Source organism: Lepisosteus oculatus, chromosome 4, assembly GCF_040954835.1.
Source record: "Lepisosteus oculatus isolate fLepOcu1 chromosome 4, fLepOcu1.hap2, whole genome shotgun sequence".
Lineage (NCBI taxonomy): Eukaryota > Metazoa > Chordata > Actinopteri > Semionotiformes > Lepisosteidae > Lepisosteus > Lepisosteus oculatus.
In genome coordinates, this window is record NC_090699.1 from 2,796,061 (window position 1) to 2,813,563 (window position 17,503).

At 46.0% G+C, this 17,503-nt stretch overlaps 1 protein-coding gene across 3 annotated transcripts; it reads right to left on the minus strand.

Moving 5' to 3' along the window:
• Nucleotides 1-1,856: 1,856 nt before the first annotated feature.
• LOC138238059 (E3 ubiquitin/ISG15 ligase TRIM25-like) lies at nt 1,857-16,986 on the minus strand. 3 transcript variants are annotated; one of them, XM_069187909.1, is made up of 8 exons: nt 16,106-16,986; nt 13,376-13,471; nt 12,996-13,229; nt 12,710-12,869; nt 12,329-12,388; nt 6,717-6,749; nt 6,078-6,104; nt 1,857-2,704 (listed from the first exon to the last, which is right to left on the minus strand). In XM_069187909.1, the coding sequence occupies exons 1-8, from the start codon at nt 16,694-16,696 to the stop codon at nt 2,517-2,519; spliced, it is 1,389 nt and encodes a 462-aa protein (XP_069044010.1). In that variant the 5' UTR covers nt 16,697-16,986; the 3' UTR covers nt 1,857-2,516. The 3 variants fall into 3 exon arrangements, with proteins under 3 accessions (XP_069044010.1, XP_069044011.1, XP_069044012.1); XM_069187910.1 differs by lacking the exon at nt 1,857-2,704 and adding an exon at nt 3,067-4,395; XM_069187911.1 differs by lacking the exons at nt 1,857-2,704; nt 6,078-6,104; nt 6,717-6,749 and adding an exon at nt 3,067-4,395 and having other exon boundaries at nt 16,106-16,985.
• Between the last annotated feature and the right edge of the window lie 517 nt (nt 16,987-17,503).

Consider the following 17,503-nt stretch of genomic DNA (forward strand, 5'->3'; position numbering starts at 1 on the left):
TAAAACAAAAGTTGAACAAGTAACGAATTGTAGCACGTTTTGTTCCAATACAGAGGAACTAAAATAAGCGAAATGAAATATATTTATATACTGTACATGCCAAAGTTTCAAAAATAATCCCTCAGATAATGATGTTGAATACACAAACTGCCAAAGCAGTGCGGTAATCTCCCGGTGCAGTCTCTCGTGTTTTGGGTTAGTTTGTAGATATTAAACACAGCTGAACACAACACCAGGAATGAGTTTAACTTCACTTCTTACTAGAACAGCAGGTCTGTCGCCATATTCTAACCCGCCTGCTCTAGGGAGCGTCTCACAATTACCACACTAACCAGCGCACAAGGGAGTGTGTTAAAACCACCTCTCACGACACAGTCCCTCTGTGGACAGAGAATCGTCCACATGAAATGTCCAAACGGCAGGACAGAACACAAGACTGACACGGAGCCCAAGTTTCTGTCCGTGAAGAAAAAAACTTGCCGCTACCAACAAACTTTTGGGCTTCATATGAAGGAAAGCGGAGCTTTCACTGGCCCATTACCAAACTTCATTGGGAAATAAAATAAAGAAAAGACTAGAAAGAAGCATCCACTTTTCCCTGGATCACGATCAGAGATCAAATAAAACGTCTCTCACAAACCATCACAGTAAAAATAAACCCCAAACGAACATAAAATACCGAATATAGTCATGTATCCCTGTATTAAAGGGAGCCGGGTATTAGACTGGCTGGAGCTGCTCACAGACACAGCGCTGGTGATAAACTACAACTCCCATAAGGAACAAGCAATAGGTTTATTCCATGCTGATAAAAAGAAGAAAGAGAACACAACGTTTTGGCCGTGGAGCCTTCTTCAGGTGTGAGAGAGACAGGGCAGTAGGCAAAGGTAAAGTAGCGGGAGAACAAAGGTTGGGAGGGAGGAGGAGTGAGAGGCGGGAGCTGGGGACAGAAAGAGAGGCCAATCAAGAGGTGTGAAGTCAGAATGGGTGCAGAGAGGTGTGAAATGAAACTTCCAATGAATGGAGAACAGTAGTATGTCGTTAAGGGAAGGGAGAATGTGTGATCCTAACTGCAGAATAATTTTGGTTTCGGTGGTCTTTCTGATGTATGAGTTCGGAAAACCGTCTTTGAGAACACAGACGGAGAGATTAGAGTGGTCGTGGCCGTCAGAGGTGAAATGAGAAACAATGGGCTTGGAGAGATCTTTCATCTTCACAGCCCTGACGTGTTCTCTGAAGCGGTCTCCGAGTCTCCTCCCTGTTTCTCCAATGTTTCTCCACCTCTGACGGCCACGACCACACTAATCTCTCCGTCGGTGTTCTCAAAGACGGTTTTCCGAACTCATACATCAGAAAGACCACCGAAAACAAAATTATTCTGCAGCTAGGATCACACATTCTCCCTTCCCTTAACGACAGACTACTGTTCTCCATTCATTGGAAGTTTCATTCCACACCTCTCTGCACCCATTCTGACTTCACACCTCTTGATTGGCCTCTCTTTCTGTCCCCTGCTCCCGCCTCTCACTCCTCCTCCCTCCCAACCTTTGTTCTCCCGCTACTTTACCTTTGCCTACTGCCCTGTCTCTCTCACACCTGAAGAAGGCTCCACGGCCGAAACGTTGTGTTCTCTTTCTTCTTTTTTTCAGCATGGAATAAACCTATTACTTGTTCCTTTGCAGCCTACGCTTGCTGACGCAGCTACCCACCTGAACTACAACTCCCATAACCACCCTGAGCCACTTCCTGTCTGCGTCACAGTCCCTGTTCCTCCTGGCTGTGGTGACGTCAGCGGGTCCCTCCCCGTTCTGGCAGCTTCACAGTCACCGGTGCGCGCAGGAGAGACTCACACGGGATTTCATTTTTAAAAGTTTATTTTCTCAAAAATTAGAAAAAAAACACAGCGGGGTTTCCAGAGATATTTACAAGTCAGGAGTACAGCAGGCTGGTAGCGCGTTATCTCGCCCTCTCTCGTACATGCTATTTTTCCCCGTTTAAATGTTTTATAGTAAATAAAAAATTTAAACATGACACAACATCATCATTTCTACAATTACTACTATATTTCTGACCTCACCTCACTGCCCGTCAGTAAACCCGTCTCCCAGTGTGAGCAGTGGCCAGAGAGCTGGGAGAGAGTCAGCCTGTGTTCATGAGTCAGTGACGGGTTTAATCTCCACACTGACAGCAGGCAGCAGCTCAAGGTCTTTATTTGAATCCTCAGTACCGAAGACAGGATAGATCTTCTCCCCCTGAGGGAAGACCATGTCAGTGAAAGTGTAGACATGAGCTCTGGACTCCACTGTGTAAAAGGAGACCTTCCTCTCCTCAATATCCACACACACCCCCAGCTTCCTGGGCCACAGACTGAGGGGGAGACGAGTCTCAGGGTCAGTGAGAGCAGAGAAACAAGACCAGTAAGAGTTAGACTCCAGACACCAGTAACCCTGCTGGGGAGAGAAGCTGAACCCCCCTTTCCTCTCTGCAGACTCTCTGGTCACTCCTATTCTCCAGTATCAATTCACCTCCACCTCCCAGTAGTGTCTCCCTGAGGTGAAGGCCTCCCTGCTCACAACACAGGACCAGTAATCAAACCTGTGAGGATTGTCAGAGAGACTCTTCCTCTGTCCCCATCTCACTCTCTTCCCATCCTCAGACAGGCTGAGCCGACAGTAAGCTGTATCAGGGTCCAGAGTCACAGCAGCTGGGGAATAAAACACAAACATCACAACAGGCTCCTGCCGATCACAGTCCAACTCAACTCCATCAGACTGTGAAATGTCTTTGTCCCCAAACACACCGAGAGAGAAACACCAGTCAATTCCTAATGACTGCTCTTCCCTTCCAGAGAAACGACATCTTCTTCACTGTTTCACTAGTGTTACACATGGGAGTGATCCCAATATCCTCTAAATACAAACATTAAACACTTGTTTTCACAGCGATGAAACTTTATTTTTTAAATTACATTATTAATAAACACAGGACCGACCGGACTGCAGGAGAAACTACAGCCCGACCACTCGCTTTCAAACACTTCACAACCCACCACAACGACCTGTATACTGTAAGAAACTGGACAGCCTGTCTGTTAAACCGGTTTATTTCAAATCCCAGTTCAGCAGCTCGTTCATCTTCTCTGAGACCATTTTCCTGACGACGCAGAATAAAAAAGTGCTGAATTCAAAGACTGTGTAGTGCTCGTTTTTACAGGAAAAAAATATAATGGAAAAAGCAAAACCTTGCTGAAATATAAGAAAGCCTTAACACTTACTTTGAAAATGCGAAGAAATATCCAAAGTGTTCAATTTAAAGCAGAAATAACACATCCAGAAACCCGGAGAGAAAGACGAGAGAAACAGAGGCGCTCATACTGACTTCAGACTGCTCGCGCTCAATGTCCGCCTCTCTGATAGGAGACACCAGCTGTCAATCAGTGAGCTCTGACCACTGACAGACGGGGGCGGGGCTTATACATGCCCAGAGCGAATGGGGGTTTTAATCGATTTAAGAAGCTTTATTCGCATGACTAATGAATATTGACTTAATACTCTCCTCATACTTAATACTTCAGTGTAAACTATTAATACTTAATACTGAGTAAAGACTCCCCTTTGCCTGTCTGCCTGTCAATCTAGTGAAGATCAAAGATATTCTTATCAGCTCTTATTTTATGACTCCTGGAGCGTAGAAAGGCTGACACAGTCACCTACATGAATTTATAAAAACACCAGCAGCCATATCACTCTGCAACTCACAACTGGCAGCCCACTGCAGCTCAGCAGGTGTGAGCCTGGTCAGTACCTGGATGGGAGACCTCCTGGAAAAAACTAAGGCTGCTGCTGGAGAAGGTGTGAGTGGGGCCAACAGGGGGTGCTCACCCTGCAGTCTATGTGGGTCCTAATTCCCCAGTATAGCGATGGGGACATGATACTGTAAACAGGCGCTGTCCTGTGGATGAGAATTAAAACCAAGGTCCTGTGTGGTCATTAAAAATCCCAGGGTGTTTCTTGAAAGGAGTAGGGGTTTAACCCTGGTGACCTGGCCAAATTTCCCCCTGGCTTTTACCCATCATGGCCTCCTAATAACCCCCCTCTCTGAACTGGCTTCATCACTCTGCTCTCCTTCCCAATGAGAGCTGATGTGTGGGGAGTGTTCTGGCACACTATGGCTGCAGTCGCATCATCCAGGTGGGGCTACACACTGGTGGTGGCGGAGGGGAGTCCCCTATACCTGTAAAGCGCTATATAAGTGTAAGCAATTATTATTAATACCTGAATTCATTTCTGGGCTCAGAGCGCCTTTATTTCAGTGATGAGAGAGGTCGCCCTCTTCTGGACACTGCAACTCTGAAGCCATCATGACAACATCTTCCACTGATATTTCACACTTATTCTGTGTAGAACAGGACACAGTGTCAAACACTGACTTACTCCACAGGAGAGTCTATCAGTCTGGAAACACAGACACCCTCTAGATCACTCCTGTTTGAAACGAGGTCCCCAATATCGCAGGCAAACACCTCAATACACACTCACTCTGGTGGGACTAGTGAAATAATATTGACACTCCAGTGTCATTCTTAGTGAAACACACCACTGGGTCTCTTAATGACCAGGACCAAGTGAGAACACCAGCTGGGCAGAAGAGAAAGACCCCAAAGTTATTACCCCTGGCCAGTAAGAGGAGCCCTGCAGCCCCAGTAAATACCCCTCTTAAACTAACCATGAGCACCTGACTCTGACATGCCTGAGCTGCTCTGAGGAAAACAGGCCACAGAGACACTGACTGACTTCATGTCATTGAAACACTGTCAGTAAAGAGAGATCAGAATTAATTACCCCCTGTCCTGAGAAGAGGGCAATTCTCAGCTCAATACTCTACTGCCCCTTCCTTTCACAGTGCTGACATGAGTAACTGAACTTCTTATTTTGGCAGGAAATACATTATTTATTATATTACTCTTGGCCTAGGAATAGTCCCTCAATTCAAATTTCATATCCCCAACTGTTATAGTAGTTTTTTTCACACATAGATTCTTAGACACACAGTCACTGTGTCACACTAAGGAGATAAAGACCTGTCTGATATGGAAACACAGAAGCTAAATTTACTCCCCCTGCCCTGTAAAGAAACACCCAAATCTGAGGTAAAAACCCCAATCTCTACTGACAGTAGTGATTAATGAGCTGATGTTGAAATGATTGATCTATTCTGAGACCAACACTCCACTGAGTCTCTTACTGAATCCACATCACTGCAGCCTTTCTCAATAGAGCTCACAGCTCTCAGGTTTATTCCCCAGATCAATCACAGCCTCAGGGAGCGCAGTGGGAAGGGTCTGATTTCCTAGCGCAGCACAGTGGGAAAAAGACAAGGTGTAGCTACAGTTTCCCTGGAAAAGCAATGCAAAAGAGGGAAGAAACACCAAACAAGATGAATAAGGCCACAAACAGTACAAAAAGAAAAACAATCCTTACCAAGGAGAAAAACACAAAAAAAATCCTTATATTGCAAAAAAAAACCTCACCCTACTTCCAAGGATTTAGCAACAGCTTTAAAGCCCTTTAAGAGAGACAGTGCTTCTCTTCTGTCTTCAGGCAATCCTGACCAGACCTGCCTTCACTCCCCATTTATACACTGCACGGTCATGTACCCTAGGATTTGGACAGCTGACTTTTACTGGCTCTGCTCCTGATTCCTCCTGATATTTCACATTTATTCTCAAAATCCAGGGTCACAGGCTCTGCAAAATTCAGCATGAAGACCCTCACGAAGGAGTGATACTGACAAAGGAGTGAGCAGAGCTCACAGGACATGGCCTTTGGGTAGAATGAGTTTTGGAACACCTTCAGCCCCTCTGGAAGAACTTTCTGCTGGCCACTAGGTGAAGATCTCTTAAGGATCCCAATAGGATTTCATGTACTACATTACAGACGTGACACTGAAATACATCTTCTATTTACCTAACAGGAACAACCAATTAACACTAAAGAGATCGTCTGAGAGTGTATTCAATAACCTCTGACACGAGGGCTTAAAACAGCCCCTGTGTCATCAAGAGGAAACAGACCTACCTGCAGCACTGCAGATCCACTGCCATTCTGAAACACAGAGATACAGACACTGTTATTCACAGCCACACACTGGAACACAGAGATACAGACACTGTTAATCACAGTCACACATTGGAACACAGAGATACAGACACTGTGAATCACAGTCACACACTGGAACACAGAGATACAGACACTGTTAATCACAGCCACACACTGGAACACAGAGATACAGACACTGTTAATCACAGACACACACTGGAACACAGAGATACAGGCACTGTTAATCACAGTGACACACACTGGAACACAGAGATACAGACACTGTTAATCACAGTTACACACTGGAACACAGAGATACAGACACTGTTAATCACAGTCACACACTGGAACACAGAGATACAGACACTGTTAATCACAGTTACACACTGGAACACAGAGATACAGACACTGTTAATCACAGTCACACACTGGAACACAGAGATACAGACACTGTTAATCACAGCCACACACTGGAACACAGAGACACAGACACTGTTAATCACAGTCTCACACTGGAACACAGAGACACAGACACTGTGAATCACAGTCACACTCTGGTAATAAGATGTCAGTACAGTCAGTGCTGTCAGATAGCAGAGTTTCACACAGTGTACATACGTGATTTAGGGATAGGAGCTCCCTTCACAGCATCTGCAGAGAGAGAGTAGATCTTTATTGTATTAAAGACCTTTATTGCTTCTTACCTGTTATTATACCAGAGTTTATACAACAGTCTGCAGTCAGTCCATTTCAGGATCCCCAGTCTCCACTGCAGTGTGGATCAGAGTGTCAGTGAGTGTGAGCAGCAGTGGCTGTAAGACTGGAGTCTCACTCAATAAGACTGAGCAGCACAAGGCAATAAGACACACAGACACATCACAGGACACCCTGGAGTCTGGTCCTTGAGCCATTGAGAGACATAAGAAATAAACACAGTCTGCTGTTAACAACAGTGAGGAATATTTCAAATTTAAAGACCAATCATTGATACTGAAAACTGTTAATTGTTCAGTCAGATGAGTGAAAGTGTTGGCAATTCTCACACAGCCTGAGTGACCCGTCCCCACAGTGACCAGTATCACTGACTGAGATACAGTGATGTCCTGCTCACTGGTCACACTGCCTGATCTCTGGACATCAGCTGGACAGTGAGAGATGACCAGTTACACTCGATGGTGAGCACATGTCCACACCAGGGCTGATCCAGGAAGACTGACACACAGACAGTGCGCTCCTGTGTTTTTGTGTATGGCTCATGCATTCATCAAGACATCTCAGACAACCTCATCCATCGTACACATGTGTAGAATATAAATAAATGATATATAGTATCTTACAAAAAATGGTAATTGTACCTAATTTGTATACATTAAAATATCTGCTATCCCAAACACAGAATATTTCAGAAAAACCTGAATGTAAAACAAGATGCAAGCTACTATTTATGATGAGAAAAATCTCCTCGGGTTATATTTCTAGTTCACAATGGTCTAAATCATAGAGTTTAAGGAAAGTGAATAGGTTTATGGTGTGGGAAATATGTCAAATATTTAAAACATAATCTTCTACTTATTTGTGTAGAGTGGGAGAGCTGTATAAGCTGTTGCAGGTTGCAAAAGAAAAAGAAGAAGCTAATTCTATGCTGCAAAGTAATGTAAGACAGCAAAATATGCAACATTTCACCTTTGAAGTCTTCATGCATTTCATAGAATTAAACCTCATTTGTTACTTCCAGTATTCCGTTTCCTTGTTTATTTTTTAATAGAATCTCTTCCATTATGTTTTTAAACAGGTTTCTGCTCCCCTTTCTTTTTAAACCTCTCTCACACTCACTCTGGTGGGACTAGTGAAATAATATTGACACTCCAGTGTCATTCTTAGTGAAACACACCACTGGGTCTCTTAATGACCAGGACCATGTGAGAACACCAGCTGGGCTGAAGAGAAAGACGCCAAACTTATTACCCCTGGCCAGTAAGAGGAGCCCTACAGCCCCAGTAAATACCCCTCTTAAACTAACCATGAGCACCTGACTCTGACATGTCTGAGCTGCTCTGAGGAAAACAGGCTGTACTGTGACCCCAAGCTTCTCTCTGTCTGTGTGTCTGTGTCTCATGGAGAGCAAGCTGGGGTATGTGAAAAGATGAATTCCTAATGCAAGAGATTGTATATGACAAATAAAGAGATCTTGATCTTAAACGTGTGTCATTTTTACCATTTCTGTGACAAGTAGAATTGACACAGCTTTCCAAACATCTGTTCTTCTTGATGTGAAACTGCAGAAACATGTCCTGTACAGAATGTTTGCTCACTCTTTCAACACTTCAACACTGAACAGAATACATTTACGATGACTTATACCTGCTGTTGGCTTCCTGTTACTGTTGGTCACAGTAAACAGCAAGCCAGCAATGGACAAACTGTGTAACGGGTTGTGTGTCGTCCGGAATTCTTTTTCTTTTTCTCTGTCATTCCCCTATCTCTTCACATTCATCTGCGCAAAATACACAGAAATACTGTTTCTTCCCCCTTCAACTTATACCTCTCCTGCATTTTACTGTGTAATTCCCAGTTCAAGTGTATTTGATGTCTGCAGACTGTAGTCTAAAAATGTTTGAGGTTTTTGTGCTTAAAGATTTAGTGACTGACCAAAAATAACCTAAGACATTCTTATTTTGGCATGATATCAAGAACAAATGATGTTGGGTTTTCCTATCGCTCTGTTTGTTCAGACAGATCAAGTCCTGACTGTTTCTTCCTGCTGACCCATCAACCTGGTTGATGTGTGAAGAGAAGCAGCCATTTCTCAGACCAGAGAGAGGCCTACAGGCCCCAGAGGAGCCCCTGTACCAGAGTCACACTGCTGCCGCTCACAAGAGGCTGTGTGTCTGTGAAGCTGCAGGGGAAGAGCACTGTCATCATACCATCATTATTGTGAGACTGGCTCTGCTCCTGAATATTCCAGTTATTCACAAATCCAGGGTCTCAGACTCTGACACATTCTGACAGATGGAGAATGGCAAAGGGCTGTGGCAAGACGGACTTCCCAAGGAATTCTACACCTGCTTCTGGGACACCCCAGTGGCAGACCTGGTGGAGGTGGAACAAGAGCTCTTCCATCAGCAAAAAGCTTGGACACAGGATGAGGGAAGGTGTCATCTCTCAGCACTTCAGGAGGGGTTCAAAAGATGCTCTGCATGGACATCAAGATCGTGTCCAAGCTACTGGCCATTAGATTGAGGACCACCCTGCCCCACTTCATCAGCAGCGTCCAGATATGTGGGGTGGGAGGGTGATAAGTCAACTGGAACCTCCAGCTCACCAGAGATGCCATCACCTGGGCCGAGGACCAGAACTTGCTCATGATGGTGGTGAGCCTGGACCAGGAGAAAGCCTTCGACACAGTAAACCACAGCTATCTGTTCAGAGGGCTGGAGCACTTCAGATTCTGAGAAAGTTTCAGCTGCTGGACAGAGATACTGTACTCTGAAGTGGGCAGTAGGGTCAACATGAAAAGACATCTTTGGGATTAAATCCCCCAGGAATCTGGAGTAGGACAAGAGTGTCCTCTTTCACCTCTTCTCTATGTTCTCATTACAGAGCTGTAGGCAGAGGCACAGGGGAAGTCCTCAAGATCTCCCAGTACACATGACGCTGTTCCTGATTTCAGACAGGGGGTTGCAGAGTGGGCTGCAGGTTAGGGAGCAGTACTGCAGGGCTTCAGGCTTGAGGCTAATAAACAGAAAGAGTTAGGGCAAGCTCTTTGGACCCTGGAGGGACAGGAATATGCCGCCAGAAGGTCTCAAGCTTTGCATGGAGCCCCTAATGATACTGGTGGTTTCATTCCAGAGCCAGGACAACAAGAACATAAACTGGACAGAGAGGACCGTCAAGGTCAACGTGTAACTGGGCCTGTGGAAGACTCGCTCGCTGACTCTCATGGGGAAAGTGAGGGTGCTGAAGGCAGACACCCTGCTGGCTTTAGCTGACCTGGTCGTGGTGTACCCTCTGTCAGACAGACTCAGACAAGCGCTGCAAGGGATGGTGGAACAGGTACGAGTACATCACAAGGAACCAGATGTGCCAGACAATGAGGAAGGGGGAGAGATGTGCCGAATTTCCCCCTGAAACTCCACTGCATCTTCTTCTGCAACCTCTGTCACTAGGGGCTGGACCCCATCAGTCACAATTCTCAGTACTTTGTCAGGCTGTGGTTCTCCCTCCCAGTGAAGCATCTGATCCGGTGTCAAACACTAGTCCTAAAGCATAAAACTGACCGGAGACCTACTAGGAGGTATGAGGCCATGAGACAGCCAGAGCTCTGCACCAACAAAAGGCACTATACAAGGAAGAGGAAGGAGGAACTATTCACCAGGGAGAGACAGATGATCCTACAGGTCACCGGGGAGGGGCTGACGATCCCATGGGAGACCTGGGTAAAGACTCAACCCAGAGGACTAGACAACAAGCTGAAGGCCCTCAGCTGGATGACTGTGCACCAGAGCTGGTGACCAGAGAGGTGTCATGCCCTCTGCAGCCAAAGGGCTCTCCTACTCTGTCCTGTCCCCAGTTTCTTGTGCTTTGCTGTCCTTCTGGTGTCTCTGTCTCTGGGGATATATATGTCCAGGTCTCTCATTCCCCTTCGCTCAGCATTAACGTTCGGATGTCCTGAGACCCGCCCAGCACCAGGTCGCCCCACGTCCGCTGCCTGAGGACATTGGTTTCTATACGACTCCTGAACAGCTGAGCCCAGGCTAACCCCTGTTCCACCACTACGCATAGGGTCTTTTTCACTCTCCTGCCTCTCCACGATTTGTCCCTTCCGATATCCGTGACAGAACGCTGAGCCTCCTACTGACCCTGCGAGCGGCGCTTCTTTGTTTTTCCGCAGTTTTTTTTCCTCTGGGCTTTTTTTTTCTCTCAGCTCTCCTATTCTAATCGCGAGATTCTTTTTCCGACTCCTGTGCCTGTGAGCGGGCCGTGTGCCTGGCTTTCCTCGGGTTGTCCACTCCGATATCAGTGATAGAATGTTGAATGTGCCTATTGCCCAGTCTGCGGTATTTTTCCCAGGTTTTTGTCCTTTTGTTTGTTTCTGCCTGGTGTTTTGCTTTTATCACTTCCTGGTTTCCCCTTCTCTCTGGTCCCCCTGTCCCCTGTGTTGTAGAACTCTTGGTTCCTATCTGTTTATTGTGGTTTGTTACCCTGGTCTCCCAGGTTTATTTCTGTCGTTGCTTGTGCTTGTTTACTTGTCTTTTTTTGTTTTATGTCTCCGGAGCACTAAACCGGCCCCCCCTTCCTCTACCCAATAAAGGTTTCTACCCTGGAGGAGGGGGTAGCTCTCAGCCGTGGACTCCCGGAGGTTTCCTTTCAGTTAAATGAGGTTTTTCCTCCCCCCAGTGCTGTGCAGCTCACTTATTTGTATGGGCGTCAGGAGCCGCCCATGAAGGGGAGGGGGTACTGTCATGGCCTCTGCAGCCAGAAGGGGGCTCCTACTCTGTCCTGTCCCTAGTTTCCTGTGCTTTGCTGTCCTTCCGGTGTCTCTCTCTCTGGGGATATATATTTCCGGGTCTCTCATTCCCCTTGGCTCAGCATTGACGTTCGGATGGTCTGAGACCCCCCTAGCACCAGGTCGCCCCACATCCGCTGCCTGAGAGCATTGGTTTCTATACAACTCCTGAACTGCTGAACTGTTTCATCAGAGCACTGGACAGGACTGAGGACTGAAGAAAACCCAGAAAAACCTGTTCCTTAGTGCTCCTGTTGAGAAATGGACAATCGCAGTTTCAGAGCCAGGACTGCAGCCAGTGGTAACACCCAGGAGGCTTGGAGGGGCTCTTATTGTGTGAACCAGCCTCACTGACCACTTGCAAAATAGAATGATTGATCATGGACAATCACTCCTTTTGAGACGATTTAAATTCTGTAGAAGAGTTGTTGTCAGAATTGTATTCTCTGTAAGCACTGTGCACTGCACATTATTGTAATAAAGTACATTTTCTTAAATAAACTACACCCACTGGAACTTCTGTGTCCATCTGTGTGTTTGACACAGTGTGTCTCTGATCCACACAGAGTGACTGTCTGCAAGCTTGACTTTCTGAATTCAGACGTGTATCAGCATGTATCAGAGTGTGAATCAGTGTGTGTATCAATTTCTGTATCACTGTTCCTGCTGTGTGTTTGAGCTCCAGGTATATTTCAGAGGGGAACTGTTGTGAAAACAGACTCACAGTGTAAAAGCTGTGCTATGGACCCGGGCTCTGGAGTCAGCAGACTGTAGACTTCAGTCACTGGGGAGACACACAGAGAAATGTCTCATCAGGGCTGCAGTAACAGAGTAACAGGAATAACATGTTCTACTGGACTGGGACTGTAGCCCCTATTAAAACGTTCCTGTTAAACTATATACAGCACAATATAACAACTCACTTACTGTCATAAAGATTTGTGAGACTGGAGATTTTAAGACATTTTACCTAGAATTTGAATCATTGACTGATAAGCTGCTCTGATAAATACAGTCACTGCACAAAAAATTCATTGACAATATAAGAGAAAAACAGGAAATATATAAGCTATCCAGAAAGACATCAGTGTGTTTCTCTACTAACCTGTTGTGGAAATCTTTCTTGATTCCTTCTTGCAGAGATCCTCCAGTCGCTCTTTCATTCCAGAGACAGCTCTCCTCACTGCCTCAGGAGAGATGTGTGGACGAAGAGGGATGCTGGGTGAGTCTCCAGCTCCAGGAGGGACACAGACAGACTGGAAATTCTGCAGCAGGGAAGAGAAAGATGAGTTTCCAGTCAAACACAGCACACATTCCTGAGGAGAAGCCAGGAGCAGCTCTGTGTGAGAAACACCCTTCTGTACTGCAGAGTCACAGAGCAGTGATGTTACCTGGAGGAAATGGATGTGATCCTCTGTGTGTGAGAGCTGGTTCAGCTCAGAGTCTCTCCTTTTCAGCTCAGCGATTTCCTTCTCCAGTCGTTCTAGAAGTCCTTCAGCTTGACTCACTGCAACCCTCTCTTGAGCTCTGATCAGCTGTGTGACCTCAGAGCGTGTTCTCTCAATGGAGCGGATCAGCTCAGTAAAGATCCTGTCAGTGTCCTGTACTGCTGTGCGTGCAGAGCTCTGAGGGAGGAGACACACAGTGGATTATTGCACAGGAAAACACTCATTATGCTGTATGCTTTGTTTCCAAAGGGTACTGTTCAGTGTCCAGCTGTGGAAATGTGTGTTTGTGTGTCTGTGTGTCCACTCATCTGGTGAATACCCACTTTGAGTGACTCCACAACCTGTCTCAGCTCCTGCAGCTTCTTCTCTCTCTCCTGGAGTCTCTGCTGGGTTTGTGTCTGTGTCTCCCCCAGCTGCTTCTGTGGAGAAACAGAGACACACAGGACATTTCTGCTGTAAGAGAATCACATCACAGAGACTGTAATTGTGTTTCAAATGATCTATAAAACATCATCTAGAGATAGTTCAGGTGGGGAGCTGCGTCAGCATGCGTAGGCTGCAAAGGAACAAGCAATAGGTTTATTCCATACTGAAAAAAAGAAGAAAGAAAACACAACGTTTCGGCTGTGGAGCCTTCTCACACCTGAAGAAGAATAAACCTATTACCTGTTCCTTCATAATCTAGAGATTTCAGATTTCATTCATCTCAATATACACTAGTGTCCTGACTGCTCTCGGCATCTCAAAACAGAGGACTACAGCAGTGCTGATGAGCCTTGTTGCCACTAGTTTCTCTGAATGGTCAGAGGAGACCCTGTGGCTGACGTGCTTGACCGCTGGATGAGGTTCTGGACCAGGCAGACCCTGTGTCCGACCACATCTCACATCCTGACTGCTTCTGGGAAAATTCAGATCATTTCAGAGGACAAAAGGAAACATGTTCTGTGTCAGATTGACTCCAGCAGAGTCCAGCGTGAGTCTTATATTGAATAAAGCAGGTGAAGGTATTATACCACAGTTAACTGGTTTATGTGTCTGAGATCCATCACCTGCCTATTAGATCCCCTTCCCAGCACTTTATTTCAATCCTGTTTCTCTGCTTTCTGCCCCATAGTCCTCAGTATAATAAATGAATCCTTGAGCACTGATGTGGTACCAGTGGCTTCACAACTGCTGCTGTTACCCCTGTGTGAGAAAGAGAATCATGGCTCTGGACAGCCTGAACAACTTTCACCCTCTCTCCAACTTTCATACCCTTTCATTACCTTTTCATGCAGAAAGTTTACAGTGTGCTGTTAGATTTCAGGTATATAATCCTCTTTGAACTCCAATATGGTTTCAGACAACCTCACAGCACAGAAAGTGCCCTGGTCAATGTCACAAACGATCTTCTAACGGCTTCTGATTCTCGTTCTCTTTCTGTCCTCATTCTTACTGAGCTCAGTGCTGTTTTCAACACTGTCAGCCATGACCTCTCACTTTCTTGTCTTGAGACTGTGTTTGGAGTTTCTGACACTGCTCTTCAATGGTTCCAGTCTTACCTCACTGATCACTTTCACTCTGTCTCTCTCGGCGATTGTAGCTCTGAAATTGGACTCATTAAGTTTGGTCTTCCTCAAGGGTTGACATTGGGCCCCTACCCTTCAGCATGTATGAGTTCTGATGATACTCAAATCTACAGTACAGTCTGTCCATACTAAACTGACACTGACATGTCTCTGCTCTAATTGCTTCTCTGACATAAACACATGGATGACTCACAATTTCCTTCATTTAAACTGCGACAAGACAGAAGTCATGCTTCTTGGCACACCAATGCAGTATCCTTATCTGTGGATGACACTGTACTGGAGTCACAGTCAAAATTGAAGAACTTGGGGGTGGTATCTGATCCAGGATGACATATTCAACAAATTATCAAAACATCATTCTTCCACCTCAGAAATACTGCCAGGCTGCGTCCTATGTTATATCTAATTGTTGCTGAAAAGCTGGTCAACTCCTTCATCTTTACTCATATTGACTACTGTAACACTCCACACGCTGGGGTATCTAAACCCACAGTGAACAAACTTCAGTATGTCCAGAATATGACAGCCAGAATTCTGACCAGGTCTAGTGCAAGTGATCACATTACTCCTGTCATGAAGTCCCTGCACTGGCTTCCTATCAGGTTTCATGTTGACTTCCAAGTCCTCATGATCCCCTAAAAGTCTCTGCATGGCTCGTCACCTCAGTACCTTTTAGAGTTACTATCATCCTACTCCCCACCTCACAACCTTCACTCTTCTAATTCTGGTCTCCTGTCTGTCCCCCAAACCAGCACTCTGGGTGACAGGGCTTCTCCTGCTGCAGCCCAGAGCTCTGGAATTCTATCCCTATGGATGTCATAGAGTCACCTTCCCTGAGCTCTTTCAAATCCAGACTCAAAATCTTCTGTTTCAGAAGGGTTTTAATTTAACTGGGTCTGTTTCTGCTTCTTTGCTTTTATACTGTTTTCCAAAACCCCCTTCTACCTTCTACCGTTTGTGTTCTGTAAAGTGCTTTGAGAAGCCATTTTAAATCTATCATATAAATATAGAGTTTATTATTATAAATAATAATACTATTGTGCTGAAATTAAAGCAGGACTTCATTAATGAGGGTGCAGTCTGTTCTAGAGGTGTTGAGTATGCTGTGCATTAATGAGGGTGCAGTCTGTTCTAGAGGTGTTGAGTGTGGTGTGCATTAATGAGGGTGCAGTCTGTTCTAGAAGTGTTGAGTGTGCTGTGTGCAGTTGTACAGGTTCACTGGTGCTTCATGAGGACAGTAAAGAGGGAAACAGTGAAGGAGAGGAGGAGGAGATCATGAACAACAGACAGAAGAACAGGAGACACTTCAGAGACACAACCAGTGTGGATCACAGCTGAGTACATGAGCAGGACTCAGCAGTGGAGATCCAGCATTACAGATACAGTAAATACAGTCCAGAGATCACTTAAAGCACCAAATATCCTAAATATCCTTTTTTCATCTTGTACTAGACACTTTATGAACAGACACAAAGTCCTCACCTGTTTCTCTGTCCTTCCTGCTGCAGCTGAGACAGTATCATGGCCTCTGTGTTCATCCATTACACAAAGATAACAAACACACTTCTGGTCAGTACGGCAATAGACCTCCAGCAGTTTGTCATGAGTGGAGCAGATCTTCTCCTGCAGTTGTCCTGTGGCCTCAACCAGCTTGTGTCTCTTGAAAGCAGGAGATTCATAGTGAGGCTGGAGGTGAGTCTGACAGTAAGAGGCCAGACACACCAGACAGGATTTCACAGCTCCCCTCTGTCTCCCAGTGCAGACATCACACAGCACATCTCCAGGGCCAGCAGGACTGTGAGCAGGAGGAGGGCCACTGAGCCCTGTCTCCTTCAGTTTCTCCACCACTTCAGCCAGGATGGTGTTTCTGTGAAGATCAGGTCTTGGGGTGAAGGTCTGTCTGCACTGGGGGCAGCTGTAGATCCCAGTCTGATCTTCCTGATCCCAGCAGTTCTTAATACAGCCCATACAGTAACTGTGTCCACAGAGCAGAGCCACTGGATCCTTCAGCAAATCCAGACACACTGAGCAGCTGAACTGGTCCTGAGAAAAAGGAAAAGTGCCTTCTGCCATTTTTCTGACAAGTAAAAACTGCACAGAGAGGAGCAGTAGAGACAGAGCTGCAGTGAGGCTGTTTCTAGTGAAACGAAACTGATCTCTGAGTTTCACTTCCTGGATCTGCACAGAGCTGCAGGGGTGTGAGTATTAGGGGGTGTGGTTGTTAGGGGTATGATTAGGGTTGTCAGGGGGTGTGGTTTAGAACTGCAGTTATGAAACGGCTTTGGTGGTTGTTGTTTGGGGAAGGTGTGGTGTTGTAAGAGATGTGACTTACTGTGTCATTTTGGACTGACAGAAAGAAGTTTTTTAATAAACGTCGATGTCAGTAGCTGCTCAGGTGAAATCAATCCAGTTGTTTGTGTTCCCAATAATCAAAACAATAAAATACTAACTCGCTCACACAGCATGAGAAGATCAGAGCATGATGGTGACAGACAAGAGGAGGCCAGCTGGCCCATCCAGCTGTTTAATCGTTGGGAGTTATTTGGCTCCAGGATCTCCTCCAGCTGTGTTTTGACAGAGGGGTGTCACAGCTCCACATGGTGCAGAGGATTTCACTGTCCGGGTGTGAGCTCTTACTGCGAGCAGTCCAGCCTGCTGTGTCTCTCTCTCCAGGCCAGTGAGCCCAGCCTGCTGTCTGGCTCTGCCCTGCAGCGTGTGGGCCAGCAGGGTACGTCCAGGGCTTCGTGCTTCACCTGCGCAGTGACCCCCCTGTGAGCAGCACAGACCTGCGGAGCGCTGAGAGAGTCACGAGCCCATCTCTCCCCCGAGAGACGCTAGAGGAGCAGATGGACAGGGCAGTGTCATGTGGGTGTGATTGTG